This window comes from Colletotrichum higginsianum, chromosome 2 (assembly GCF_001672515.1).
Source record: "Colletotrichum higginsianum IMI 349063 chromosome 2, whole genome shotgun sequence".
Taxonomy (NCBI): Eukaryota; Fungi; Ascomycota; class Sordariomycetes; order Glomerellales; family Glomerellaceae; genus Colletotrichum; species Colletotrichum higginsianum.
The window spans coordinates 4,406,371-4,432,216 of NC_030955.1; the positions used below are offsets into that span (position 1 = coordinate 4,406,371).

At 58.8% G+C, this 25,846-nt stretch overlaps 6 protein-coding genes across 6 annotated transcripts; 4 read left to right on the plus strand and 2 right to left on the minus strand.

Moving 5' to 3' along the window:
* Positions 1–290: 290 nt before the first annotated feature.
* CH63R_03039 (uncharacterized protein) lies at positions 291–1,308 on the plus strand (the record flags this gene model as incomplete). The annotated part of the gene is made up of 2 exons (XM_018298014.1): positions 291–760; positions 816–1,308. The coding sequence occupies 2 exons, from the start codon at positions 291–293 to the stop codon at positions 1,306–1,308; spliced, it is 963 nt and encodes a 320-aa protein (XP_018162830.1).
* A 796-nt stretch (positions 1,309–2,104) lies between these two features.
* Positions 2,105–3,641, plus strand: CH63R_03040 (major facilitator superfamily transporter; the record flags this gene model as incomplete). The annotated part of the gene is made up of 2 exons (XM_018298015.1): positions 2,105–2,343; positions 2,396–3,641. The coding sequence occupies 2 exons, from the start codon at positions 2,105–2,107 to the stop codon at positions 3,639–3,641; spliced, it is 1,485 nt and encodes a 494-aa protein (XP_018162831.1).
* Positions 3,642–4,113: 472 nt separating this feature from the next.
* Positions 4,114–5,535, minus strand: CH63R_03041 (uncharacterized protein; the record flags this gene model as incomplete). The annotated part of the gene is made up of 1 exon (XM_018298016.1): positions 4,114–5,535. The coding sequence occupies one exon, from the start codon at positions 5,533–5,535 to the stop codon at positions 4,114–4,116; it is 1,422 nt and encodes a 473-aa protein (XP_018162832.1).
* A 4,979-nt stretch (positions 5,536–10,514) lies between these two features.
* Positions 10,515–10,871, minus strand: CH63R_03042 (uncharacterized protein; the record flags this gene model as incomplete). Its single annotated transcript, XM_018298017.1, has 1 exon — positions 10,515–10,871. One exon carries the CDS (start codon positions 10,869–10,871, stop codon positions 10,515–10,517), a length of 357 nt encoding a protein of 118 aa, XP_018162833.1.
* A 6,233-nt stretch (positions 10,872–17,104) lies between these two features.
* Positions 17,105–20,824, plus strand: CH63R_03043 (von Willebrand factor type A domain-containing protein; the record flags this gene model as incomplete). Its single annotated transcript, XM_018298018.1, has 4 exons — positions 17,105–17,300; positions 17,418–18,513; positions 18,571–18,803; positions 18,879–20,824. 4 exons carry the CDS (start codon positions 17,105–17,107, stop codon positions 20,822–20,824), a joined length of 3,471 nt encoding a protein of 1,156 aa, XP_018162834.1.
* Positions 20,825–23,022: 2,198 nt separating this feature from the next.
* Positions 23,023–25,181, plus strand: CH63R_03044 (Plays a role in the entry into G0; the record flags this gene model as incomplete). Its single annotated transcript, XM_018298019.1, has 4 exons — positions 23,023–23,741; positions 23,845–23,870; positions 23,943–24,877; positions 24,969–25,181. The coding sequence occupies 4 exons, from the start codon at positions 23,023–23,025 to the stop codon at positions 25,179–25,181; spliced, it is 1,893 nt and encodes a 630-aa protein (XP_018162835.1).
* Between the last annotated feature and the right edge of the window lie 665 nt (positions 25,182–25,846).

Below are 25,846 nucleotides of genomic sequence, written 5' to 3' on the forward strand. Positions count from 1 at the left end.
CTGAACGGCAAGCCTGCCCCACCTCGCAAAAAAAGTGCGACGACCTTCGCGACGGCGTTCAGTCTTCACTCAAACCCTCACTCACGACTTTTCCATACCTCATCTTTACGCGGCATTGGTCAATTTTTTTCAGGGATTTTGTGACCCGGCGAAGGCATATATACCAAAGGACGTCCGTTCTCTCATCGCTGCTTCAACTTCTGGTGAAATTGCCACCGGCGATTTGACCGCCCGCTCGCCCACCCCCAAGGCAAACAAACCTTCATCACACACTCATATCCACACTCAAAATGGTCACCACACGGAACGGAAAGCGCACAGCCGCCGAGGCCCCCGCGACCGAGACGGAGACGACCAAGAAGCAGAAGCTTCCCGTCAGGGCAAAGGGCGGCAAGGCCGCACCCAAGAAGGCGTCCAGCAAGAAGGATGAGAGCAGCCGCCCGTCGTCAAAAAAGAGATCGTCGCTCGTCGTGGAGCTGAGGTCGGAAGCGAGCCCGGCCGACGCCCAGGAGGCCCACGAGCAGCAGATCATCACGGGTGCCGAGCAGCCCGCCCCGGAGCCGGAAGCGGGAGAAGAGGGAAAGGTCATCAAGGACTCGGATGCGTCCGTGAGCGAGGACCAGGAGGAGAAGCAGACGGTGCTGGTCGTCGAGGGAGACGACGGTTCAGACTCGGACGAGGCGCCGGAAGCCGTCTCCACGTCCAAGGCTGCGGTCCAGGCGAAGAAGTCTGCACAGGCCGCCAACAAGGCCATCGCAGAGTGAGTTTCGCCGCCGTGGCGCACTCGACGTTTTTGAAAGCTGACGAATCCCCAGACAACAAGCCACTCAGAAGCGTAAGCGCCAAGAGCGCAACGCCCGCCTCCAGGAACAGGCGGCGGTGCGAAAGGCTCAGGAGGACACGGCCGCGGTGGAGAAGTCCAACGAGGGGGGTGAGGAAGAGGAGGAGGAGGAGGAGACCGAGGCAGCGCAAGCAGAGACGACCGGACGCCGGAGGCTCAATAAGCTCGACCTCCCGTCCGAGCTCCCGGCCGAGTACCTCGAGTCCGACTCGGAGGACGAGAGCGGCGGCGGCGAGACGGACCGGAAGCCCCGCAAGGCGCGCAAGCTGCACACGGCGGAAGCGCAGATCGCGCGTGAGTCCCGCGGCCCCAAGGACGAGGTCGTCGGGACGACGGTGTTCCGCGTCGTTAAGAAGGAGGACGAGAGGCTGGCGCCCAGGGCGCAGAAGTCCTCGGTCAACGCGAAGAAGGCGCTGCTGGCACGCGGCAGGGCACCCGTAAAGGCGCGCAAGGGGTTTTTGGTCTGAGTCAGTGTACGAGAAACGGAGGGGGTCCGATGTGCTTAATTGGTGGGGGGAGGGACGGCACGGTAAATTGGCACGGGAAAAAGCATCGAATGATACAAAAAGTTTTGGATTTGCAAAAAAAACCAAGCCGGGCCGGTCATCGAAAGGCCATTTGCGTGAGAGAAGTCGACAATGGCTTGTCCACCCACTATAGACTGGTCTCGGTCTCCCGCGTCCGACTCCGAAGGTTATCGGCGCAATTCCCCCCCCCCCCCCCCCCCCCACTCCGGCGGCATGTGACCGTTCGACGGTTGACGTTCCCAGGCCATCGGTTCCAAGGCGTCTCAAAAGCTTAGCACTGGGCGGCGGTTCCTATTCATCGTCAGGGTCCTTCCGGAAAACATGTGGCATCCCACCCCCGACCCCACCCCGCAACCCAGGACAGGCCATCCAAAAGCTGCGCGACGGCGGTATCTCATAGGAAGACGCGAATGGGTGGTGCCGTCTGCCACCATTGTGGGTTGCCATTGCGCCATTTTGAACGACCCAACCACCGTTGCGGATGTTGGCCGAATCGTGGAACGGGGGTGGGTGTTACTGCCTGCCGACCACCGGAGCCCGCCGATTCGACATTGTGTATCCGTATGTTTCGATGCTTTTTTCAACGACTTCCGCGGCGAGTCAGGCCGTTTGGTATATAAGACGGACGCACGTCTGAGGAGATGAAAAGACTCGGTCGGCATGTGAAGACTTCGAGGCGGCTCCCTTTTTTCTTCCCTCGTGTTCTTCTTGTCAAACGGCTGCTACAACCATCGCGATGGCTTCACTCGCAGAGAAGCAGCCTGCAGCGGCCGACGCCCACGATGAGACCCGAGAGACATCCCGCGAAGGCCCGTGGATTCGCTTCATGACGGCCCTTCACTGGTACTCCCGCGACACGCCCAGCGAGGAGAAGAAGCTCGTCCTCCGACTGGACTTGTTGATCCTCATCTTTGGCTGCTTGTGCTTCTTTACAAAGTACCTCGACCAGTCGTCCCTCACAAACGCCTACGTCAGGTAAGGGTCCCCCCCCCGCCCGCCCGCCTCTCACCGGCTAAACCTGCAACAGCGGCATGAAGGAGGACCTCAACCTCCACGGCAACGAGCTCAACTACATGACCATCGTCTTCTGGTCGTCGTACTGCACGTCCATGATCCCGGCGTGCTACTACCTGACCCGCTACCCGATCAACGTGGTGCTGCCGATCCTCGAGATCGGCTGGGGCCTGTCGACCTTTGGCCTCGCATGGGCGCAGAACGTCGAGACCATCTACGCCATGCGCTTCTTCACCGGCCTCTTCGAGTCCTCGTCCTTCACCGGCATCATCTACGTCATCGGCTCCTGGTACAAGCCGTCCGAGGTCGGCCGCCGCGTCGCCCTCTTCTACATCGCCGCGCCCCTCGGCACCATGTTCGCGGGCTACCTCCAGGTCTCGGCCCTGAACCTGCACAACGTCCACGGGCTGGCCGGGTGGCGCTGGCTCTTCATCGTCGACGCCATCATCACGATCCCCATCGCCCTCATCGGCTTCTTCGTCTTCCCGGACGTGCCCTCGCGCGCGCGGCCGAGGCTGCTGACGGCGCACCTGCACGCCTTCGCGCGCAAGCGCCTCGAGGGCCTCACGGCGCCGCCGCAGCTCAGGGTGTCGCGCGACATCTTCCGCCGCGTCTTCACCCGCTGGCACTGGTACCTCTTCGTCGCGCAGTGGACCATCATGAACGAGAACCTGCAGCCCAGCGGCTCGCCCTTCTCGCTGTACCTCAAGGCGTTCCCCGAGACGTACACGGTGACGCGCGTCAACACCCTGCCGACGGTGGCGACGGCCATCTCCATCGTCTCGGCCTTTGCGGCGGGCGCTCTCGCCGACCGCACCGGCTGGTTCGCCGGCCTGTCCGCGGCCGCCACCGTGCCCTCGCTCGTCGGCGTCGTCATGCTCGTCGTCTGGAACGTCGGCGAGGGCGGCCGCCTGGCGGCCTTCATGCTCAACGGCTTCGAGGGCGCCGTCCCCTCGCTGACCATGGCCTGGGCGACCGTGACCATGGCGGGCGACGCCGAGGAGCGCGCCATCGTGACCGCCTCGATGAACGCCATCGGCCAGGCCATCGTCGCCTGGGCGCAGCTGCTGCAGTTCCCGGCCGTCGACGCGCCGCACTTCACCCGCGGCTTCAGGAGCGTCGTGGGGACCATGGTCGTGCAGTTCTTCATCACCGGCGCCATCTGGTTCTTCGTGAGGAGGGACCGCAGGGCCAAGCAGCGGGCGGAGGATGACGCCGTCGAGCAGATCCAGGTGCAAGGAAAGCAGGAGGGTGTCTGATTGGTGGTCGGGACTGGTCGAAGGTGTGTTGACGATGCGGCTGTGTAGGATGTTGAGGATATCTGAGTTGACTATCTAATCCATCAAACTTGCTTTCATTCCCTGAGGCTCAATGCATCGTTTTGACTTTTCTTCCTGGCCGTCAAGGCAGCATCCCTGCGCGTCCTCTTCAGGGGAGATTTCGCCGTGCAAAATGACAGCTGAAGATATGTCACGGCCTTGACATCGGAAGCAGACACCTGCTTCCGGGTGCTAGTATGGGCTTTGTCTTGGCATATCTCGTTTTGACGAGGTGTCGTTCTCAACTACGTTATCCATCAGCCTTCTGATACTACAACATCCCATCAGTCGTCCATCACGGACAGCGTTCGACTCGATAGCTTTCCAGCATACAATGAAAGATAGAGACCAAAAGACCTCACTCAGTCAGTGGCGTCCCCTCCATGTGACCCGCCGAGAATACCCCTCGTTATCATCGACGCACTCTCGCCCTCTTCGACGGTCGACCTCCGTCACCATCGGTGCCGGTTTCCACGTCTTTGATCCCCCGCTTGTCCGTGTTCCATTCCCTGGTCTTGACCTCCACAGCCCGCCGGCACGCTTGCTCCAGAAGGTCTCCGTCAATGTCGCCCAGCTCGCCGAGGTTCTTTTCACACCACCTGCGCAGCCGCCTCTCCCGCTCTGCCGGACGAGTGGCCAGCCGGCCCTTGCGCAGCTCCAGCCATCCGGAGGCGCGCTCGACCGCGCGATCGAACTGCGAGCCGTCGGGCATGAGCCTCTCCAGCTGCCTCTCCAGCTCCTCCATCTCCTTGATGCGATCCCCGCCCGCCACGATCTCCTCCGTGGCCCCGTTGCAACCGTCGAACGCGCTCTTCAGCGAGATGCTGACCCCCTCCCTGTCGACCTTTGACGCCCAGCAGACGACCATGTCGTAGGCCTGCAGCAAGCCCAGGCGGGAGAAGCGCAAGTCGCGGGCATGCTCGGCGAGGCCCAGCACCAGCGTGTGAACGGTCCCGCCATCAGCCAATCTCCGCTGAGCGACGCTGATACGCACGTGGGGGTGGATGTAGTGTGCCAACTGCTCGTCCCTCTGCCGGTCGTCCTCCTTGTTCTCCAGTTCGTCAAGGATGTGTTTTCGGAGCCTGACGGCCGGGGGGACGGGGACCTCGAAAGGAAAGTGGCCGACGCACTTTCTTCGGGGGCAGAGCGCCGTCCAGATCTCTTGGCGGTTCTCGAGGGATGTGACGGATGCCTCCTTCAAGCTTGGCTGCGGCTGCTCGTGAGGCTCTGCGGTGACCTGCAGCGGCGACGCATCTTTCTCCAGTTTAGGTCGAGATTTCCGCTTCTTCTTGTCACGCTTGGCTGCCCGGTTGCGGAGCTCCCTGAGAAACGGGACGTCCTCGACTCCGTTGGGATTGTCGTGGAGGAGAAAGTTGCCGAATGCTCGGGCCCACGTCTTGCTTTCTGCGGCGAACGCGGGAGCAGATATAGCGCCGGCGCGGTGAATCGCCCACATGGCGTGCTTCTGCCATCTGAACTTTTTGCCAACCAAGATTTCTTTCCAAGCTCGTGCAGGCTCGTTGTTATCGTGTGAGAGTCCCTCCCACATGTCCCGTTCGCGGACGCTGCCCTGCGCCAGTAGCATTTTGTCGCGGTATTCTATCCGAGGGTTTTCTGGGACAGCAAAATCAATGTGGTGCTTGACCTCCGCAAGGGATATTGTCGAGCGGTCGGAAGCCCCGATCGTCGCAGCAATCTTGGCCATATCAGGCCATGGTAGAGCGGGCGCATGGGTCCGTAGACTACGGGTGAACGGCTTGGACCACGGGTAACCGCCATCGTGATCCGGGAAACCCAGGACCAGAAGCCAAATGTCGACTTTGCTGTATATCATTGGCATAATCCTACGGCGCCGAACAAGCCATTCCATGTGGTGCCGAAGGAGCTCATCACCACCGACAGGAAGTTTCTTGCATTCGTCGTAATTGTGGCCCGTTATGTTGCACATTGGACAGCCGCCAATGAAACCATGCCTCCAGCCCCTAAGAGACATGTGACCACAGTCTGCGAGCTCATGGCCCATTTGATGGCAATATCCACAGGTTAATTCTCGCTCCCGGTTCGCTTCATCTTCATTTTCGGTCTTGTGCTGTACGCCCGGCATTCTGAATCTTCTTCATTGTAGGATGAGCGAGAGCCACGGCATGTCTAGGGGGGGCTCTAGGGGTCACTTACTCGTCTGAATACACCTATTGTGTGGCTAGTTATCGAGATCGCGGGCTCGACTGGGTGGGTAGAGGAAGAGTTAGCGAGGCTGGCAAGTCGGTCAGGAAGATGGAGACTCTGAGAAACTCGGCAATGATTTTTGATGAGTAGAATACTCAAGGAGATGAGCTCTTGCTTGGTTGAAGTTGAGTGAAGAACCACTCGATGAGTTTGATGGATTTAAGAGAGAAGATGTGTTGGAGAGGGAGAAGTGAAGGCCGGAGCAAGAAAAGCAGAACCCCAAACCAACTCAATATTCCAGCCGTACTGCAGGAGGCTGGCCCTACCTTCGCATGAGAGTAAGCGACTCACCCAGCTTCCGCTCTCACGCAGAATTAAAAGGTCTGTATCCCCATTTGTCTGCCAGAATGGGTCTGCTTCACGGGTATGCTTCAGCGTACAACTTTACATCAAGAGGGCCCAACTCTGGAGAACCCCAGCAAAATCACATTCAATTTCAATTACAAGAGGGCCCAAGCATGAAAGAATGCGAACTTGTCCCATGCGGCGCCTAATATCCAAGAGCAACCTGACTTACTTCCATGCCTGTGTGCTGACGACAAAGGCAACAGCAACTTTGCATTGAAATTTCCAGCTACAGCAAAGTTCCAGATAAAGACCAACAAATGAGTAAACCTACAGCGTGCAGTTTGCTTGCCCAAGCTCATGTCTCCTTTTAGAAGCAATTGTAATAAGTAGTGAGCCATCCTAGAACAGACCGAAGCATCAATCAATAACTATTTGGGCTGCTTGAAATGGCGGCAATGGTCTTTCAGGTCAAGGAAGGGAGGGGCCACACTGGAAAGATGGCAGGTGTTCCTCACCCATCACTTCCCACCAGTCTTTGTTGGTCAATTCGTGTGTCTCACTCATCCGCCCAGTCTCACTCACTCGTCACCAAAACATTAAAACATCTAGACATGACAAAATTCATCAAGCACCATCACATCCCACCACAATAAATGCCAAAAAGATGACGTGGAGACTTGAACCCCACCCGATTTGAACGGATAACCTTTCGATGACAACCCAGAACTGGAGTCGAACGCGCTACCGTTGCGCCAGAGGTCCTATTTGATGTCTGTTCAGCTTTATAAACCAGGATATGAATGACTCACACACGCGTGTGTTTGTGCGCCGAAGCGAGTGGCCCCCATTGGCTGCGTGAAAAACGATGCCCCACCACCTCTCTTTAAGCATTGCGGCAAGGGCCGATGCACCTTGTCTGATTTGAGTCCCTTTGTCCCCAAGTCGCCCTAACACATGCTCGAGTCGGCTAGGACAGAGTCATGGCGCTGCAGGAACCACCACCGCCAACATGACTCCCAGAGCGGAGCAGGGTGGACACAAAACAACATGTCTCCATCAGGAACCATGGAACCAGATACAAACATGTCTCGTTGCACGAGCAAGGCGCGCTTCCCTCTCGAAGGGAGGGGGGAGCTCCCGTGGCTGGCGATTCAGCTCGGCGTTTCTCATTGAGGGGAGCCGCGATACGGGCACTAAATGCAAGGCTTCGCCCTGGTCCGCCATGCCGCCGAGTCCGGGTCACGGTGCCAACCCGGTGGAGACTTTCGCTGCGGCAGGGCGGAGAGCTGTTGCAACATAGACTTTGGCTGGTGGGGCTTCGTGCCACCGACCCTCGTCCCTATGATAATACCCATCCAAACGCTGCCAGAGGCCATCGCGTGTTGCATATGGTGTGGTGGCATCGTCCTGGCAGCTGCCTACTTGGACGTCGAGCTCGGGGTGAGCACAGACTACTGAAACAGGGTCGGTATTCACCTTCTGTATCCGTCCCTTGCGGGAAAGGAATCCGTAGCCTCGACGTCCACGATAAGAGGAATCGACATAGGAGACGGTGGCCTCGCGTCTCTGGATTTGTGGTTGACAGGCTCGACAGAACGGCCACACGCTTGTTCGACCGTCGGGAAGACCGTCTGTGCGGTAAGGTTAGCCGATCAGCAGCAGTATGTCATCTGATCCGAGGGGCGCCAGCATGACTGGTCTGACACCCGATATGCGCAGGGTGGGATGGGATGCCTCTGTCCAACATACCCCGCCCTCGGTCGACGAGGAGATCGCCATGGGCCAGCGGAAGCGCGTCATGGAAGAACCTCGGCGCGGGAATGGATCAAGGAGTGGGTTTCTCGACGCTAGGGTTGGCCGTCTTGGAGATGTTTGGAAAATAGTGTGAAACGCTCCAATCGTGTGGGACGTGGTCAGGATTTAACGCTGAGCTGCAAGAGCCCTGGCATGTCATCCATTTGGAGTGAGCAGCCTGTTTCCAAGGGCACTCCTGCTTCTTTCCCCTTCACTCTTCTCGAGCTTCGAGTCTTATCTGGCTGATCGGTGCATCGCCTCTTCAAGTCTGAGACTCAAGGCACGGGGGTGTCGCCTTGGTCGATCCAGCGCGAGGTTGGTCAAACGTTTCGGTTGTTAATTATCCGCGCGCATGTTATGCCGTGACTTTCCCTCCCCCTCAGTCTCGAAGTACAGCACGTGAACTATTCTTGGCCTCGTTCGAAAAGACCGCGTCAGCGCTTTCTCCAGATGCTTCCCGACCACCACCCTGTAGTCCTTGAGAGGTTCATATGCTTCGGCTTTCCCGGGGCTGACTGAGGTGTGGAAGACCCGAGTCAGACACGATCTATTCTTCCATGGACGATCGCATGGGCCCGCTACGTCCCAGTTGTGATTGCGCCAGTCTCTTGTAGATTCCGCAGGCAACACCCTTTCGGGTCCGATTTGTGGATGGACAGGCGCGGCATGATCGTGGCCGACTTCCCGTTTGATCGACGCCTGCAGCGATAAGCGCGAAACTGACTCGACGGCGTGGGAGCACCAAGAGCCAGCCACGTGTGGACTAAACCGAATGCCACTCGAGGCTGCGAGCCATTTCGAACGCGGCAGATTGGACGACGCTAGACAGTAGGCGGCGTTCCTCTCGAATGGTATCTGCAGCCCCTCTGCGTACGACCTTGTACGACCTTGGTGATGATGGTCACTGGCAACGTGCACACCGTCGGCGACGGACGGGACGGGCAAGAGTCAAATAGATTGCCGTTTGACAGGTCGACGACAGCCAACCTCATTGGTCTCGCAGGCATACTACGGGATTACCAGCCATGCGAAGCTTGTGATCTTTAGGTCGACATACGTCGCAGGAGCTTGCTCATGGCTGAGGCCACCCGTGTCGATGGCAGTTGGGAACACGAGCCAATCCCTGGCCGGCCTGTAGTGTTAGCCCGATTGTTTGATTTATGATAGGTGTCGACAAGGATTTCCGATACCACGGTTGGAAATGCCTAGAAACATCACCTTTCTGGCGGCGTCGGTGAGGGCAGACCGATATGTCGCCAGCATGATGGCATTTTTCACATCTCAGAATCGGCCTGGCTGCTCGAACCCGACGCTAGCCCGTTCTGGGTCGTCTGATGTGTCCGAGAGGGGTTTCCCCCGAATGTCCCATCGGCCGGGAGAAGTCAACTGGTGTTCGCGAAGCATGTTCGGGGCTTGCAGCGCTGAGGCGAGCCGCAGGAATGGTGAGACATCAACGTGTCTTGGCTATGGTCCCCAAATCATGGAAACCCAAGGCCCGGGTTTATCATCATCTGGTTTGCACATTGGTTCGATTGGGCGTCTAGTGCATTGTTGATGTGCTGCTCAATGGTGATTGGGGGGGGGGATGCACAGGTTGATGCCGTGAAAGTCAGTCTTGCCGAGGGTTTTTCTTCCCCTCCCCCACCCTTGAAACTTGTTCGCTTCCGTCTTGGATTGCACTCGTCGTATGTCGGAGGGTGCATCGTGGTAACCACCAGAACATCCAGAAAGAGGTCTGTGCAGGGTGGTCAAGCACCATGTACACTCAGCGACTTTCACTGTGCAGCGGTTGGGATAGCAATGCTCATGTCCAGAAACGAGTTCACTCTGGCCGTGTTCACGCGTGGCGCACATGATTCAACTGGAGATGGCTGGGCACTGTCTTCCGGGTGGTGGCAATTCGCCAGCGCTGTTGGTATGTCTTCAACCCCCCCTTCGCGAGACAAGCCAGGGTGCGGATCCCGGCGTGAGGCGCTGTCCACCCGGGTTTGCACGACGAGCGTTGCACTTCGCACCTGGGCCGACTTCTTCGTCGTACGACCGTACGACGTCGGTATGGAGCGTTGGGCACATAGGACAGCCATTCATGTACGCTTTGACACTGGAAACCGGTCTTTCTGTCGGCCCTCGAGTGAGCGGCATCCGGTATGTCGGGCCCGGGCCGTCCGTCGTGTTTATGGCGTCAGCTAAGTGGATGAACCCACCACCCAGCCCGATTGTCAGTTGTCAGTCGGCGAAAAAGAAAACGGAAGCGCAGTCAACGACGCATTGTGCGCCGTCGCAGCTTGCTTATCCCTGATCGGCCATGTGTGCTGGATTGGGACTGGCGTCTGCATCTCATAGCGCTGAGGCGAACCGTAGTCAAAACCTTGATATAGTTGCGGATCCGTTTTTCTTCTTCTTTGGGACCGCTGCTCGACACCGCCCAAAGGGATTGACATGATGGAGCGCACATCACATCGAGCTCTGACCACCCACCGGCAGAGCCAACAGAGCTGCTGTCCGTCATTGAGCGTCGTTGGTACTGGCAATGGGCGAGAAATGCTGTACGGCTGCGCCTAGCCGTGCTCCACTGGGCACTGTAAAAGAGGTTCGTACGAATCCGCGATTCTGCCATACAACACGACCGTGCCAGCCACCAACCAGCGAGACGGGATCCTTGAAGCCTGAAGGGGGGCCGTCGTGGGCCAGTTTGAAGATCCGGCGGCGGTCGCTGCTTCTCTCGTCTTTGGACAATTTCCGATTCGGCCCTCGTTTGTGTGTTGAGCCAGAGGCGCAAGGGTCACCCTCCTGTCCATGCAGGGAAAACTCTTCCAGCAGAAGGCGTCGGTTGGGGAGAGAGGGATTCGGTATGCTAAACATTGGTGCCCCTATCCTTCCCATGATGTAACTTCAAAAGAGGGACATCCTAGTGATCCGTCATGAAGGAATGGGTCGTGCGACGGATTTGCCTCCATCTGCCCGAGCAAAGCTGCGTAGGCGATGAGTCGCTTGGGATGGGGGAGGACTGGTGAGCAGAATTTTTCTTTTCTTTTCTGGATGGCGGAACATGCACCAGCTCTAGCAGATATGACAGTTCAGAATGCCGACCGTGCGGCAGAAATAGCCGGACCATCGTGCGTATCCAAATCGACGCTGCAGGAGCATTTCGTGCGATTCGGGTCGGCTCTGGTGGGAGGGCTCCACGTAGGTCCACAGGCTGATCACATCAGCACGTATCTGGACAGGGCAGGGCGGTGACCCCCTCGTCGACGGGGAATTCGATGCACATATCCGTCTCCACGAGCTAATTAAGCGTCCCCTTTATTGTGCGTCGGCAAACCGTCTTGTCCGACGGTCATCTCGGAGCTGGTGACCGTCTCGTTCGCCAACGTTGGAAGACAAACGACGACACCGGTGGCGGTTGGGAGAAAGGACGCTACGGCGAGCCGAGCGTCCCCAGACAAACACCGACTCAGTTGTGAGGCTGTCCCCCGGCAGCAGCAGCATGTATGGCCTGCCGGTTGGGACAACTCCTGGCCGCGGCTTTCCGGTGCATCGTCAGTCTGGCTAGCTGGGTGATGGGAGTTTGGGAGTCTACTTACAGACGTAACGACGCTGCAGGCCTAGCGCCACCCATGCAGCACCGGCGCCTTAGCTCCGAGTGCTCTGGGCACGCTAATTTTGCTTCTGGAAACAGCCAGGCCCAGGGCGAGGCGTCGTGATTGGGAGACGGCAAAGCCACTGCCACTCACTCGATCGTGTTCTCGTTCAGGTACCGACTGACCCAGGCAGGAGTTCTACTTGTCGATTGAGGAGACATCCCATCGGGACACGGTGTAAATGGTCGGCCCCGCCAGAAACGGTCGCCTCGCAGGCCGCATTGAGACAACGCTCTGGCGCCTTGTTACGTCTTGAGATGAGTTCAACCGGTACAGTGTCTGTCGCGGGTGACGGAGACCTGGGTAATGAGCAATACCCAACCAAGTCGTCCCAGTGGAACGCATTATCTCGTTGACAAACTCAACAGCAGGGGGTTACTCCGCCCATCGGCATGTTCCTTGGGACAGGAGCAATGTTGGCCAGACTTCACCTTCAGAGTTGGGCACCTGGACCAACTATTGCGTCTCCTGGGGCCTTGACGGCAAGAGGGGAGCACAAGGCCGGGGTCGCACGTTGCGAGCGGACAAAAGTTTGCAAATGGCTAGGGGAATCAATCGTAGGGGTCCTCGTTGGTCCATTGCGGTTGATTCTTCAGTGAGATGGCGGCCCCCAGGCCCGTCGTTGCCACGTGCTGCGAATTATATCACAAAGCTGGCGGTCAACCCCGGCGTTTCGCTAGTCTCATGTCCAACACGCGGTCTGTTGGGAGACCGAAACGTTCCGGCCGCGTGGGAAACAAGACGAGTCGGTTTGCTGTGGGATCAGTGCAGAGAGAAATGTGCCAGGCCGTTCTTGGGCGTTCCGTGGATGCAAAGGTGCAAGGGGTCGATATCGATACGGGCTAGACGGCAAACACGTTTGGGGCGTGGTAACGCGGTCAATGTCTTGACCCCATCTCAAGTATGCTTGATGCTTGATGCTTTTACATTAAAGGCTGCTCAACACAGTCGCGGCAAGACCTTCGCCGTCACCGGGCCGCCTGTGTAAAGGGGCATCATTTATCGTACGCGGGATGTATGCGGTAAGTGTCTGGGGCAGACGGGAACCATCAGGGATGATACCGAGAGGATGAACGGGAGGGAGGACCCAATGGAATTCGCGAACCCCAACTCATTGAGCGATGACGACGGCGGCGGTAGTGTGTTGGTGGTTTGTCACAGGGCTCCAAAAGGCAAACCGGCTCCACGTCTGCGGCAGCTGGTCATCTTCATCTATCTTTGGCCGCGTGTTGAGGCCAGTCAATGCAGTCATATCCTCGTGGTCAGTTGGGGGGCAAGCGATTGGACTCATGGCAACCGTGGCGGTGGTTGTTTGTCATTTTTTCAGGCGGCGAAATGGAAGCAAACTTGTCAACATCATTTAGTCGGATCAAGACTGTGTGGAGGATGAGAATAGCGTCGTGGTGAGGTGGGAACCCCTGTCTTGTGCAACAGAATAAGGAGGGGGGGGGGGGCACCCGCGGAATTGGAGAAGACAGGGCCTTTGGGGTGTCTGGATTTATGGAAGGGTGTCCCTTTGAGTGTCGACAACGTGATACGTGATGCTCAGCAGCCCCAATGCAGGATACGACCACGAAGATGGCTGGATGGATTGGGATTGGGATTGAGAAACGACGGCGGCGGGTGGGAAGGCGACAAAATGTGCTGGGATCCAAAAGGGAAAGAGAATGAAATAGGACCAAGAGAGACCCGGGCGGTCGTTTCCTTCTATTTGGTGGACCCACCTGCTGGGTTCAAAGGAGGAAGTTTCGACCGGGGCCAGAGAAGACCACATTTTTCGAGCAGAACAGGGGGGGATCGACGGCGGGGCAGGTCGCCAGGGAAGCCCTCCTGGACCTGCCGCAGCTGCGCAACTGGCTGGGGAGCGCAGGCCGTGGAAATTCGAACCTCCCATTCGGGCCCACTGCCCCAGGCGGTGGAGGCAAATGAGTCGCAGGTACGTGATTATACGCGCAGCAAGACTGGTGGACAGAGGTACCTCGCACGGCGGCCGGAGCAGCCCTTGGCTGGGATGGAGGGAACAAGAGCAGAACAGAGCAGAGCAGACAAGAGCCGGCTCCGTTCCATTGTCGGGGTACAAAGGGAGAGACATCTCACTCCGATAGCACAAACACAAAATGTGGTAAACTCTGATAGCGGCGAGGGGCATCTGCGGGTGTGGTCTACTGCACTAACTACAACGACATCGCCCTGCTTCCGTCGCCATTGGGGCCCCTACTCAACGCCACAAGTCACCGTGTACACTTAATGGAGGGAGAGGGGCAAATGGCAGGCAAGGCAGGCGGCAGGAAACCAGGCCTATGCGTTCTTGTCTATGCGGACAGACGCTGCGTGAGTTGCGATGATGGGCAATCCGTCGAGAGATGCAATGCACAAGCACACTGATGATGGACCGGGCACCCGCACAGGGCTGTATACTTGGGGCCGGCTGCAGAAAGACACGAGTTGTACCGGAGTTTTGTGCTGAGCGTCGAGCACAACGCGGGGTAGTCTCTCGTACTCCGGTCGGGGTCTTGCGGTATAGTGCACGCACGGACCCTTTACCGACCTCTGTCATCCTGCTGGATTGGCAAGCTCGACATCTGAGACAGGCCGCAGCGTCGAAAAGAAAGGACGGCAAGAGGCGAGCTGGCTTGCAGATGGGAATGGGAATGGCAAAACGGCGAAGAAAAAGCATAGGAAGAAGAAAAGGGAGATGAGGGTATGAGGCGAAAAGTAAACCGAGCATCGATTCCTTGCCTGTGCAGAAGTGGGCTCGACTCTCACCCGGCACTGATATATGACACGGAAGCTGATCTGCAGCTGTCTTGCTACCATCAATCCACGCTGCAATGCACGAGCACGAGCACGAGCAGCAGAGAACCCAGGCCACACGGACCAAGTCGACCAAATATCACGACAGATTGACGGCGCAGAAGGACCAGGCAGGCCGAGGTCGGCCATCTGGCCAGATGAAGATGCAAAAAAGAAACGTCATGGGCGAGTGCTCCGGTTTTCCATACCGTTGTGTTCGATCTGCTCAAGTCTGCATCATTGTTCCTGCTATTGACTATTCAGGCGCGTTTAATTTAACACCATGACGGAGGCTCGATATCGTACCCTGTGCATGCTAACGAGGTAAAGATGTTGGCCCGCCTGGCTGTTTTGCCGTTTGCCGCCTTGGACATCCACCATTCTGCATTCGCCAGTCTCGTGACGCTTCCCGCGCCTGGCCAACGCCTCTGTCTTAATATCCCCCCCCCCGTGGCGGACACGTCTGGGTTAGACCGAATCGATCGTCTCCCACTTGCCCCTGGTAACCACCGCGACGGATTTCTGGGTTTCTGTTTCTGCAGCCGTAGTTCGAGGACGACGGGCCTCCAGGCTCCTCCGTCTGCAGCTCAGCTTCGACTCTGGTGGCGTCTCCACGACGTCTCGTTCTCGAAAGTCTGTTCTCCCGAGCGCAAAACCACCAGCCGGACGTTCCTTTCAAGAGCCCGCGCCCTCGTCCTGCACGGCACAGGCGAAGCAAAGCAGCCGGCGTCTTCACACGGTCTGAGCTGGCATCTCTGGTCCCTTCGTCCCCTATTTTGGGCATCGGCTGCATGTCTTCCCACTCCGCATCCCTCGCGCCATCTGTTGGGCTGAGTTGAACAAACAAACATTTGTCTGATTCGCAGCAGCCACGGCGTGGGCTTGGCCGTTCAAACTTCTAGAAGAGCGCACGTACCAACACACACACAACCACACACACACATCCACAAACCACAACAACCTCGTCTCTCCCTCACACCCTCCCTCGCCCACCTCAACCAGGGGGCTTTCCAATCCAAACTCACTGGGGATAAGGAGTCAGAACCTAATAGAGAGAAAAGAGCGAGTAGTGGCCCGGCCGAAGCAACCTGGGCCGACCTGCTAGTCCACAAAACCCTGCTCTCGCTCCTTATGGTCCACAACCCTGACCTTACTACGGAGTACGTATATCACGGACGGACCTTGTACCTGGCAAAAGACCATCTCCCTCGCGCAGTATCCTTACAATCCTACCCAGGAAGTCACTCACTTGCCCACAGCACCCACCAGGGCTTGCATCTGCAAGTCGACCCACGCTAGGTACCGTTCCTACATTGCATGGTACAGTGCACCTCTGCGCTGCCCTTCCCAGCCAGGGCATCTCCCCCCCTTGCGAGAGACTGTATACCTACATGCCTGGTCGAGCCCAGAGGCCCAGGTCCAGGTTTAGCCGAACAAAGAAAAGGGAAAACGTGCAGAAGCCCCCCCCATCCCACCCACCCACAGCACGCCTCCTCCTCTTCCCCTTCAACGTCCGTCCCTCACTTCCTCCCCCCGTCACCCCGTCCACGTCTCACACTCTCTCGACCGACTGCGACAACGACTGGTGCGAACTGCGTATATACTTGACCCATTCCTCGTTTCCCGCCCTCCTTGCCCTACACAGTTTACCGTGCTGGCGGGCGCTCCCGACAAGACGAACCCAACAACTCGTCTTCCTTTGTCGACCTGAGACCTAGAGACGGAGCCCATCTTTCCCAATCGAGGCCTTGGATTCCCAACGGCGCCGGTCAAATCGACACCAACGACGAAACAAAAGCTACTTGCTTCACCTGCGTCTCATTACCTAAGAGTGGCCCAGATCCCAATCGGCTGGATACGTTGCTTCGACCGAGACAAGACACGACGCCATCGGAGGCAAGACAGAGAAAAAGAAAGAAAAAGAAGACGAAGAACGAGCGAGGCAAAAGTTTAAAAAAAAAAAAGAGAGAGGAAAAAGGAGAGACACGCCATTCCTCCTGTCATCCCCAAACCATACTGGGACCTGACGAAACCTTGAACTTGCGACGACAGGCGAACCCGCCGCAAACCACAGCTGCACCACCACACCAACGCATCAACTCAATTGCTGCTAAACTCCCGTCACTTGAACTCTTTTTTTTTCTTCTTCTTCTCCTTCTTTTCCCCCTTCGGCTGTACCCTCGGTTGCGGGACTCCCGCCTCGCGACACCACCACCACCACGGCCATCACCACTTTCGACGACACCCTGCAATCATGCATGTTCAGCCTGCTTTGCATCCAACCCAGCATTGTTGATACTACCATTTGAAACACCCTGCCAGGCTTCCCAGGTCCTTGTGTGACAACCCGCCGCCACAGCCACCTAGCTGGGACCGACCTCTCTTGCTGCAGTCCCTATTAGCATTACCGGTCGCACGGGTGGACCCTAGATCCTCATCGCCTATACCGTCTTTGTTCTGTTCTGATATCGCCCTTCCCATTTCCGAGATATACATCCCGCCCAGCCCTTTTTCTCTCACTCACGACCCCGTACAGGCGCTCCACGATTCGCGCACTCCGAATCGAACGAGCCGCCGACGACACCCGCTTTTTCTACGGCAAAACAGCCCTGCCGCCAACCATTGCCTGACCGTGCAGCGCTCGACTTCGGCAATCTTCTAATGTTTAGTCGGTCCCGGAAGGGCTCGAAAGGGTTCGGCTTTGGATCTTCGAGCTCCAAAGACTCCCAGGTCAACCACCTTGTCGATCTTGGTCTTGTGAACCCCAAGGCCGTTCAAGAACCCTACCGCCCCGGTACCGCGGCCACTGCGAGAACGAACAACACTTGGACGGATGCGCCGTCTTTCCCCGAAAAGAGTACGTAGGCCCTTGACTCCGATGTGCGCTTGTTGCGGGCGCGAAGCACTCCCTCCTCCATACAACCCGGCGTGGACGATTGACCTGCGCAATTCACTGACCCGTTTCCCCTCGCAGACGTCTCAATAGCCCGCGGTACTGGTCAGCGCTCCAGCTCGTCAGTACGATCCGGGGGCAGCACCCATCGCAGAGGCGACAGCTACTCATCCAACAATATGGCGTCCGGCGCCGGCCGCAACCGGAGGGAGCGCACCTTTGTGGGAAGCGAATGCGCCGTCTGCGAGGAGCCACTGGAACACACGTTGCAGGGCGAGCGCATACTGCAATTCTCCTGCTCCCACGTCTCGCACGAAGCCTGCTTTTACGAGTTCATCCGCGAGTTCGAAGCGCAGTACTGCCCGTCGTGCGATGCGCCGCTGCATCTCGACACTAGCCGAGGCGGCAATGTCTTGGATATCGGTAAGCGCCCTCCCATGTTCCGCCCGACCCGAGACACTGCTAATCCGGCCCACGCGATAGAGAAGATCAGCAGCCTCGTCAAGTCTAGCCATTCCACCGACAACAGATCACACCACACGCCCACGCCCACTGCCACGCCATGGGACAACCCGACGCCGCGGCCGACGAGCATCGAGTCGAACCAGAGGAACATGCCCAGCACACACACGCGCGACAGCACGGCCCGGAGCACCGGGCGGGACAGGGACAGCAGCCAGCCGCCGGCGTCGGAGCGGTACGGTCCGTCGAGGCATGCTCGCAGCGACAGCGAGGCCACCGGCGTCGCATCGTCTGGCGGATACCCCGAGACGACGCAGAGCGGCCCGCCGCGCAGACACGACTACGACGTGCAGGCGATGGAAACCACGCCGGGAAGCCCGCGCGGCATCACGAGAAACCCGATCCCAGCGCCGACCGTGACGGTTCGGTCCGAGTTCCCCACCATCAACAGGTCTCGCCAGCAGCAGACCCTGACCTGCCTCATCACCGTGGAAGTGCCCGACAACAAGTGGCGGCCCGACCCCGAAGATCTCGGGTCGGCTCCGCCCGGCCCGCCCTCTGTCAACGCCAGAATCGACGATGCGTTTGCGAGACCGCCATCGCCGGCCCGGAGCGCGCCGCGGTTCTACCCCTACGAGTCGCGCGAGGTGCTGGAGGAAATGACGGAGAACCTCAGGAACAGAGTCGACAACTGGCATGGGCTCGACTTTAGCAGGTGAGATTGGACGACTTGGCATGCCCGCTGACCAATGACGATACTGACACACGCCAGATTCGGCAAGCTGCGGCTGTATGGCACGCTACGCGTCGGCAAGGACAAGCAATCTTGGCAGGAGCTGGAGTGCTTCCTGTTCGCCGAAATGCTCATCTGCGTGAAGGAGAAAAGGGTGCCGCTCGCTGGCCAGTGGGACGAGAACGGCATGCCCAAGAAGGTCACCCGTTGCACGCTGAAGGGATCGATTCTCATCAAGAAGCACCTCAACGAGGTCTCGGAAACGGGCAACAGTAAGTTTTGCGTCCCCCCTCCCTCCCTTTCCCACTCATTTCACAAGAGAGCCTAGCGCTGACAAACCCCGACAGTCGATGAGAACGTCCTCACGCTGAACCTCTCCGTCGCGGAGCTGCCGCAGTTCCACCTGCGGTTTGAGAACCGGAACCAACTCAAGCTTTGGCACCAAGCCCTGCTCGACTTGAACGCCGTCGAGACGTCCCCCGTGCGCAGCCCGGAATACGACCGCGGCGAGTTCTCGGAGACGGACGAGGACGACTGGCAACGGGGGTCGCGACAACAGAGAGTGTCGTCGGTTGCCTCGTCGTGGGGTGGTCCCAAGTCCGTCACCACGGCGCCCACCGAGTACACCAACTTCCAGAGGAGCCCGACCTTGCCGGCCTCGATCCACGTGCCGATCGACGTCGTCGTCGTCGTGCCCATCTCCTCCTCGATGCAAGGCGTCAAGATCAACCTCGTCCGCGACGCGCTCAAGTTCATGGTCAACACCCTGGGCGAGAGGGACAGGATGGGGCTCGTCACCTTCGGGTCCGGCGGCGGCGGCGTGCCCATTGTCGGCATGACCACCAAGGCCTGGCCCGGTTGGGGCAACGTGCTGTCCTCGATCAAGCCGGTCGGCCAGAAGAGCCACCGCGCCGACGTGGTCGAGGGCGCCAACGTCGCCATGGACTTGCTCATGCAGCGCAAGTACAACAACCCGATCGCCACCATCATGCTCATCAGCGACGCCTCGACCTCGGATGCCGACAGCGTCGACTTTGTCGTGTCCCGGGCCGAGGCGGCCAAGATCACCATCCACTCGTTCGGTCTCGGCATGACGCACAAGCCGGACACGATGATTGAGCTGTCGACCCGCACCAAGGCATCCTACACCTACGTCAAGGACTGGATGATGCTGCGCGAGTGCCTCGCCGGCTGCCTCGGCTCCATGCAGACGCTCTCCCACCAAAACGTCAAGCTCAAGCTGAAGCTGCCGGAAGGATCGCCGGCCAAGTTTCACAAGATCAGCGGCGCCCTGCAGATCACCAAGCGGGCGACCGGCCGCGACGCCGAGGCCTCGCTGGGCGACCTGCGGTTCGGCGACAAGCGTGATGTCTTGGTGCAGCTCGTCATCGTGCCGGACAACACGTCGCAGGAACAGCTGCCGCAAGACCCCTGGGACAACATCGTGTCGGGCCTGGAGGCGCTCGGCGGAGCCGGCGACGGCGACGACCAGCGGGTCACGTCCGTGGAGGAGGTCCCTCTGATCCAGGCGGACCTCACGTGGGGAGACATCCTGCGGGACGGCACGCTTTCCCATCTGCCCCGCCCGTCCCTGCTCGCCATCACCATGCTCCCGACCTTGGCGAAACAGAAGAACTCGTGGGCCAACTCGCCCCCGATCCCGCCTCACCCGAACATCGTCCAGCGGCGCATGGAGCTGCTGACGTCGGACATGCTCACCCGCGCCCTGACCCTCGTGTCGCGCGGGCAGCACGACCGAGCCCACACCCTGCTCAACGAGACCCGATCTATCCTGAAGGGGCTCGGAAAGGGCGGCCTCCCCCCTATTCCTCCACCAACGGCGCCGCCAAACAGATCTCTTCCGTCTACCCCGCACCCGGGCAACGACGGCTCGCCGTCCATCACCCCCGACCGGAAGCAGACGCCGTCCCCCACCCAGTCGGCCAACTCGTCCGCCGTCAACGGGTACCCGACCGCCGGGATTGGGCGCAGCCGGTCCAACGACGGCCTCGGCCTGGGCGCCGGCATTGACGCCAACACCGTCGCTGCCCTCGACGCCGAGCTTGAGAGCAGCCTCGAGTGGATTGGCCACCCCGCCGTCTTCGGCCGCGACAGCCGCAAGGCGGTCCTCCAAGCCATCGGAGTCATCAGCTCCCAGCGCGCCTTCACCTTCCGCACGCCCATCGAGTCTCTTTGGGCCGGGCGTGTCGTGGGGGTGAAGAAGCTGACCAGCAAGAGCCGCGAATGGCGCGAAGATGGCGGCGGCGAGGGCGGCATAATGGAGGAGGCTTGATCGAGCATGCCCCCACCACCACGCCATGCGCACCCATAGATATATATATATGCATCACGGCTGGCTTCATTTTCAACACTCGGAACGCCTGGGCGACCAAGCGGCGGCGCATTGGTTCCTTTGGGAAAATCGCGTTCTTCTTACTGTTGCTACTCGGCACGGCTCGGCTTTGCCAACCATCATACCCCTGATCTACAGCTCGTTTTTTTCATTATTGTTTCTTTCATCTGTCTTTTTTGTCATTACCGATATAGCTGCTCTCGCTCACGTCTTTACCGCGCCGCAGCAGACTTTGCCGGGAAGATACCACATCTGTTTTTGCTTTCTGATTCCTTTCTTACCCACATGCTCGACTGCAAGCTCAGGTCTTACGAGACGCTTGCTGTATCGTTGCATGTCATGAAGTTGTCTTGGGGATGCGATGCTACCGGAGACCCTTGACATATTTTGTGTAATTTCGCTTCTTATTATCATGTCGATGATGTCCGGAGAATGGGAAGGGGTCGGAAACCGGGGCCATTTACTCGATGACGAAGGCGGGAGGAGATGGCTGTGAATAGCCTGCTTCTTGTACATGTTTTCGAAATGAAAGACGCCGACGTGCGGACGTGGAGAAGATTAAGAACAATACCACTTGCCGTTGACATGCTATACGAGGTCTTTGTCTTGCGTTCGATGTGATGATACCAGGAGACGTACGAAACCGCAACGAGGTTGCGTCTCACTGGCGCTTGCTTGACCTTATGGGGCCGGGCAGTTTGTCCTTCTGTTAGCCAGGTATCCATCTGCCTGGACGCGGTCGTTTCGCCCATAGGAGATGGATGACCTTGGCGTCCGGCCGTGTGGGGCCGGACGCCGAGTGGACCAGGACAGGCTGGGGGGATGTTTCCCACCGCTGCGCCGCTGACTTGAACAACCACCCAACAAGTACACCTGGCTGGGGGGGAGGGCTTTTACTGCACATTCTCCTTGGCATGTTGCACCTCATTTTGGACATTGCCATAGCCTTCAACAAACACGGGAGCAACGAGCCAATGGCCATGAAACACGCAACGCTGTTTTGTCACAGAGGCAGGACGGCGCATCGTACGTTGGTCTGCCGTGGTTTCCGTAGCGAAACAGGTATGGAGCTGACGTTTACCCTTGCAACCAAAGTTCCTTGCCACGCTGATTCTCCACAGTGTGGAAGAAAGGCGAGGTTTTTGATGAGGGCTTGACATCCTTGGCCGGATCCTTCGCCGCGTTGGCGTGCCAGAGCATCCGCATACTGGGTATGAACCGCAGCTCCGCCAACGTTGCTCACTTGTTTCCCCGACCATGGATATGATAAGGGGAAAGCCACTGCTCCCGATGGCGCGGGTTGCAAAACCGGGATCCCGGTCCCATGACGGCGTCTCTTTGGCGAGGACAACGCCGACTGTGAGCCTGTACGGGGAGCTCTAGGCATAGCCGGCGGTACTAAAGGGGGGTGGAGTGCGTATGCGGTTGGGTATTCGGAACGAGTACTCGCTGGGAGCGTCTCGGTAAGCAGCTGGCATAGAGCTCGGCCAAGACATGTTTAAAGCAAGCGAGCCGTGTCCGCACCAGTAATCCTGCCTATGTGGAGGAGGAGGAAATGACCAACGAATGGGCTGCAATAGCTATTCCATCGCCTTGATCCCCCCCATGGCCAGTTGTGCCGTGCCAGAGTCACCCAGGGCACATCGGAAGCGAGAGACTTCGCAGACATGGAGCAGTGATTGACGATGCAGTCATGCCAGTGGCCCGAACCGGACCCCGTCACGTCGCCCTTGAAGACTCCAGCTTATATTGGAAACCCCGTCCTCATCCTCGCACTCCCCTGCATCGCGTAGGGTCAACAAGTTTGCCTGATAACACCGGTGGGGGCGAATGCAGCCATTCCTTTCTGACTTGGTCGTCGGCAGCCTCGCCAAGGTCTGTACAGTGTCTCATACAGTCAGTCATGGCCACGCCAATGGCCGTATGTGTGCACTTCACATCCGTTGTGGACTTGGCTTGTCATATTGGCTGACAAATGTCCAGGATCGACCTCATCTGACGTCGTTGCCCCAATTGCGTAAATGTATATGCCCAAACCTCCTCCTGTTCTTGTGCGCATTACACCGACTGTAAAGCACCAGCTTCGTCTTCGTTGAACATTTCAGCTTGTTTGTTGCTCCGATTAACCCCAGCCCAGCATGTCGTCGGGGCTTGCGGCAATCTATCCAGCGGCCGATGGCGGCGACAAGTGTGGGACCACGCCGCGTTTGCGACGGGAATCCGGAGACATGATACACCACAGCGGCCCTTCGGAGGCACACCATCCAGTGCCGGACGCTTCTCCCGGTGGCGCCGCTTTGACCCCGACCCGCGGAGCTTCCAGCGACGTGCGTCTCTCCGAGCTGCTGCCCGACGACGGCCCCGATACCGCCGTCCCGAAGCTCTCGGGAACCACCATCACCCTCACCATGACGTCGCTCTGCCTGTCGGCGACCCTCTCCGCCCTGGAAATGACCATTGTGACCACGGCCGTGCCCAACATCGTGGCCTCGCTGCAGTCGGTCGCCGGCTACGTCTGGGTGGGCTCCGCCTTCATCCTCGGGTTCACGGCCGTGACCCCCGTGTGGGGCTCCGTCGCGGACCTCTGGGGCCGCAGGCCCATTATTTTGCTGGCCCTGAGCATCTTCCTGGCCGGCAGCCTGCTGTGCGCGCTCGCGCCGGACATGGACGTCCTGATTGCCGGCCGCGCTGTCCAGGGCGTCGGCGCCTCCGGCATGGGCGTCATGGTCAACACCATCATCTGCGACATGTTCTCGCTCCGCGACCGCGGCTTGTATCTTGCCATCACGTCCATCATCTGGGCCATCGGCAGCGCGGTGGGCCCGGTGCTCGGGGGCGTTTTTGCCACGCGGCTGAAGTGAGTCTCGCCAGCGCCATTCCTGCCCCCCCCCCCCCCCCCCCCCCCGCGGTTACACGCTTGCTCTTGCTGACTGCCGTGCTCTTTGTGCTCTCCGTTGCAGTTGGAGATGGTGTTTCTGGATCAACCGTGAGTAACCGTCGGCAGCGGCTGCCCCCCACCTAACTCCCGATGAGAGCTGACAGTTTTCAAACTCAAAAGTGCCCATTGGCGCAGTAGTCTTCGCCGTGCTCTTCTTCTTTCTCGATTTGCCGTCACCCAGCACGTCGGTTCTCGCCGGCCTCAAAGCCGTCGACTGGACGGGCAGTGCTCTGTGCATGGGCGGATCCCTGATGGTCCTCCTCGCCCTCGACTTCGGAGACGTCACGCACCCTTGGTCCTCCGCCACCGTCATCTGCCTGATGGTCTTTGGCGCCGTCGTCATAGGCATCTTCCTCCTCAACGAGTGGAAGTTCGCCGCGAACCCCATCCTTCCCCTACGGCTGCTTTCAAGCTGGTCGAAAGCGGCGGCCTACAGCGTCTTCGCGTTCAACTCGTACGTCTTCATCGGCATCGCGTACTACCTACCCCTGTACTCGCAGGCCGTGTTGGGCGTGGACGCCCTGACGTCCGGGCTGTACCTGTTGCCGCTGGTCGTTTCGTGCTCGTTGTCGGCGGCCTGCGCCGGCGTCTTCATCCAGCAGACGGGACGTTACCGCGTGCTCATGTACGCGGCGCAGGTGCTTCTGACGCTCGGCACAGGGCTCTTGGTCAACCTCGAGTTCGAGCGGAACCTGGCAAAGCTATTCGTGTTCCAGATACTCACCGGTGTCGGCGTCGGCCTGAACATCGAAGCCCCTGTCCTGGCGGCTCAGGCCGCGACCACGGTGCGCGATACCGCTGCAGTGGTGGCCACCATGGGCTTTCTCCGATCCATCGCGACGGCCATCTCTGTTGTGGTGGGGGGAGTGGTCTTCCAGAATCAGATGAAGGCCGGGAATCCAGCCCTGGCTGATCGGATCGGTCACGAGCTGGCCCGCCAATTCGACGGGGACAATGCGTCGGCCCATGTCGAAGATGTTAGTCTTCTCGCGGCAGACCAGCAGGTTCCTGTGAGACAGACTTATTTCAGAGCACTCAGGACCGTATGGATTATGGTAAGTACTAGACTACCAGAGACACCGCGAAGTTCGCCTAAAGGGAAGCCCCTTTTTTGGTCTGCCTTCACTCGCTCACAATAGCCCACAGTATGTCGCGTTCGCAGGCTTGGCGCTGGTGTTGAATCTGTTTGTCTCAGAACACCACCTGAGTGGTGAGAGGAAGGAAGCTGTTCTCGGCGTCGATCGAGGAAAACCCGACTCGCTGCAGCAACCAACGCAGAGGGAGGAGATACCGCTCGAGTCGTCCGGCAGACAGCACACCGATACCAGGCAGCACACACTGAGAAACCGGGCCGCATGAGGCCTGGGAGTTTTGCATGCGCCACTAAGCACACGCTGGGTTTCGTTGACAGCCATGCGTAAGATGCGAACGCCGCGTGGGACCCATGAAGGCCGTGCAGTCGATGATGCTTACCTTTCCCTCGTTGGTGTCTTGAATCCCACGCGTGTTGCCGTAGGAGAATTTGTGCGCAGAGCAGAGACTGGAACCGCGGAGGGTTGTGCATTCGCTCACTATGCCCTACTTGAGAGGATTGTGCTATACCGCAGGCGAAGATGTCACTCGAGCGTTTTGCGGTAATGCACAAGGAATCTAAATACCAAAACCCCCTTTATCACAATTCAGTACAGTGTCAGGACTGTTGATTCTTGCATTCACCCCGAGAGTTCCGTGTGGGCACGTAGGGTGAGCGGGGCAGAAAGGTAGCTTCTGAACGCATCGAGGTTTCTGCTGATGCTGCCAATGTCACGACGGATGCCCGGGGTAGGCACTTTCCATACAAATGTCCAGCGACACCCAAAGCCAAGCGAAATGCGAGGTGGTGCCGGCCTCGAGCGTGACTCGAAATTAGCTTCATCTAGTGTGGAAATGATGAGCCAGGCGCACAGCACCCCGAGGTCCATCTCACCCACCTCTCGCAGATTACGCAGAGGGACATCACTCCGGACGTGCTCGCGCACCTTGCA